The 3,666-nt window shown below is 40.0% G+C and overlaps 1 protein-coding gene across 1 annotated transcript in view; it reads right to left on the bottom strand.

The window, feature by feature from the left end:
* Window positions 1-2,403: 2,403 nt before the first annotated feature.
* The window catches only part of KCNK5 (potassium channel, subfamily K, member 5), a gene marked incomplete at its 5' end in the record, with an annotated part of 4,682 nt that continues 3,419 nt past the window's right edge, over window positions 2,404-3,666 (bottom strand). Inside the window, one exon of the mRNA XM_010085107.1 lies at window positions 2,404-3,224. Within this exon, the coding sequence (XP_010083409.1) occupies window positions 2,404-3,224 (821 nt within the window). The remainder of the gene's footprint in view (window positions 3,225-3,666) is intronic.

Below are 3,666 nucleotides of genomic sequence, written 5' to 3'. Positions count from 1 at the left end.
AGTGCTTTCTCATGTTCTTTTAAGTTAATGTGCACTTTTTTAAACAAAAAAAAAAAAAAAGAGAGAAGGCTAGACTTGCTACACAAGCATCCCGCGTATCGTACGTGTAGTCTTACCTAGCATTTCCTTACATTCACAAGGTATAGCTGTCAACCACAACCCTTCAGAGAGACAGAAATGCTTGAAAGGCTTGGAGTAATTTTAAAACTATGAGGGTGAGGGTGTCTATTAGAAGTAAATCAGAATCTTCTCGATAGGGCCTCTTCCCTCCTTCCTGTCAGATACAAGTCAAATTCATCCAGCCATCCCTGCTCCAAACAGCAGTAATATAATAAAATTTTATTTCAAATTAGAATCCATCTTCAGCAATATGATCATAAAATACTGATTAAACACCAGATCCAATTAGGTCAATTCAACATTTTTGCCAGTATAACAGTGGGCCCTAGCCTTGTGTTCACTTTCTATTTGAAAAAATGTCATATACGTGGAAAATTATGAAAAAAAAGACTAGTGAAGACAGTCCCTTGTTTCACAGTAGATTACTTCAAAACTGCCCATCAACAGGCTATCCCACCACAGTGCCAGTTTCCCATGTGTCCTCCTCCTTCTGTGGAAGAGGCCAGCAACTGAAGCTGCAGCCAATATTTGCAGTTATTAGAAAGAGCTAGTAATTCCAGATTAACATTCCTAGATTCCATAAGCTCTTCTCACAGAGCTAGTGACTCTGCCAGCATTACGCTGAGACAACTTTTAACTGTTTTAACTTGGGAAACTTTCAGACATACTCAAATGACTTAATACTGTAAAACTAAACAGAACAACAGAACTTGACATGTTAAGGTTCAAAGGTCTATTTTCTGTTCCAAGCATATGGGATACAACTGAAGTCAGTACCTTTTGCCAACATGTAATCAAGAGCCTCATTTGAAAGAGTTGTCAGGGCTAACGCATAGAGATGGCAAAAGAAAGAAAAAAATAAAACCATGGTGTAATTCTCGTTGTAGCCAAAACAATTTGGGCATAAATGTTATGAAGAGACATACCTGCTCCTCAATGAGAAGCCCATCTTCAAGCCAAAAGAGAATACTTTCAGGAGCTTAGAGCCAAAGGTCCTTTCAAGAAGTGCCTTATGGCCTTAAGTCACTCGATCACACCTCAGTTTGCCCAAGATTTGACACCGCCCAGCCTTCTGGAAAGCGGGGTAGAATAACCATTGTATATGCACACAGGTCAAATTTTAAAACAAAACAAATAAGCAAAGGGTAATCAACTGTTTCAAAAAAATCATCTCTCGTTCAAGTCTAGTCCGAAGTACCAAGGCAGGGAGGAACATCAAACAACAATACTGACTAACACACTGCGCAGATCATCAGCAGTGCTACAGGTCCCTTCTGACAGGCATTTGGAGTATATCTGTGCCTCCCAAGGTGATTTTTTTTTCCTTAGAAGACCAGTGTCAATAAAACTTCACCTGTACATAGATACTGTATAAGGTTCATTCAAGTATTTCCTCTAGGAAATGGACAGTGGAAGGACACTTTCAACATTAAAAAAGTTCACTGCATCCTGCTTGTGCTCATACACGCTTTGATCAATAGGTCTTCCAGTCACTTTAACAGTTCTGGGGCTGATGTGCAGTTTAGCAGCCCAACTAGTGAGCTTCGTCCCAGATGATTCTTTCTTGTTTAGAGGGCTTCTTCTCAATCCATTCCATTGGAATTTTTAATTTGACTATTTTATTTATGAAATTACAATTCACTATAATTTGACAAGCACTGACATATTCTAGACAGACGTTTCAGACGCTTCCTCCTTAGTCTGCCAGCGCACCTCAGCTCAGATCTGTGTGTCCTGGTGTTGCACGTAAAGTTTCTCATTCAGTAAAACTAGTGGTTGCACCATTATTTTGTGGTAACAACTTAACAATGGGCAACTAAAAGCAAACACCTTGATTTCATTTGTGATCAAAGCAGGATTCAAATCCAGGTTTTCAGAGGTGAAAGGCTAATGGAGTAACCGAACATATTTGATGCCCAAAACAGTCTCTTTGCAACAGTATAGTTACACACCCAAACTAACTCCTCAATGAAATGCATGAACGCAGAGCAGGTCCAGTGTATTAACTAGTCTTTTCTTTTCTACTTTGTTCAATAACCATAAAAACCCAAGAAGGAGCAGACTCCAAAATCAACTGTTATTTTACAAGTTTTTCAGATAAGCAAAGCTGATGGGCTCAGAAACCAACTCAGGATGGGAAAAGGACACTGGAGGTTGGTAGTTGGGGACTTGCTTTTGTTTTCAGAGAGACAGGAGAAGCTGCAAAAACATGCTTTTCTCCTTGCTCTGTTGATTTGTTCAATATGCACTGACCACTTTCAGAAAACCATTGTCAAACATGCTTCACGTGGCAGCCTTCACATTGCTTACTGTATTATATTCATTCATCAGTTGTTCATAAGGCACAGAAAGTTCTAGCTCGTTATTGGTAAAGGTAGATTCATCAGAGGATGGGAATTTTACCAGTTTTTTTGCAGTTTCAGGTTCCTCTGCGAGATTATCATCCATGGAGGATTTTGACGTTTCCTCATCATCTGAGATACCTTCCTCTTCATCATCATCTTCATTTACAAATGTTATATTGGCATTCTCAAATATTAAGGGTCGATAGTCTCTGGAGTCCCACACTTCACCTTCTTCTTCACTAATCCTGTCCAGCTGGTTTACGAACATGGTTCCTTCTAGAGGGCTGTCTCCGATGCGTTTATCATGCAGGGGTCTCAGTACATGACCATTTTGAATGTCCAGGGAAGCCTCATCGTACTCAAATGACTCTGTCTTTGTGTAAGTCACTTGGGCATCTATACAAGCATTCTGCATATTTTGTTTGGCATTTTCTACTTTAATTATTTTGTCATTGTTTGTCTTCAAGGCCTTCTTCCCAATTTGCTTAATAAGATCATTGTAGGTCTCTTCCTTCTTTGAAAGGAAGCTAAAAATGTTCACATCCTTTGAGGTACCCATTTGAAGGGGCTTTTTAGACCGAGGATGGTTGTCAAATGACTCTTTTCTTTTTTTCCTCCGTTTCTTGATTGCTTTGTGGACTTCCACAAACATACTGACCTTCCAGTTAACAAAGAGTGAAAGCCAAGCTAGTCCCAGATAGATCCATAACTCCACAAAATATCTGTAAAGGGCGTGATAGTTTGCATCTGGATTTACACCTACAAAGAATTAAAAACAAGAACATTACTGAAAGAGGACCCACAGCTGATAAATGTTTGAAGTTATGACCCTGAGAAATACTCCCTTCTACACTAACAGAGCCTAGTTGTTTGAACACTGCTCTAAGAGGTGGTAAGTGGGGATCTGAAACCCCCCTTGACAGAAAAACTGATCCTAGGTCTTCCCCTTCTTAGCTGCATGTATCCTGACCACTAGCTTACAGCGTAAAGTGTGAGCATATTTATCCTCTCTTTAAGCTATGAAAGTGAACTTTTTCCTGTTTGAAACTTGTAAGCCTTCTCCCTGCCACTGAGGTATGGCTGTAGGTCCCTTCTTGACAAAAGGATTCGAATTCCACATGCCAGGGCCATCCCCAAAGCCCTGAACAAGGCAGTGGATTTCAGAGAAAGCCAGGATTTAGGAGGGAGACACCAGTATGTG

The sequence above is a fragment of the Pterocles gutturalis genome, unplaced genomic scaffold (genome assembly GCF_000699245.1).
Source record: "Pterocles gutturalis isolate BGI_N339 unplaced genomic scaffold, ASM69924v1 scaffold32725, whole genome shotgun sequence".
NCBI lineage: Eukaryota > Metazoa > Chordata > Aves > Pterocliformes > Pteroclidae > Pterocles > Pterocles gutturalis.
This window is presented reverse-complemented; position numbering and strand designations above follow the sequence as displayed.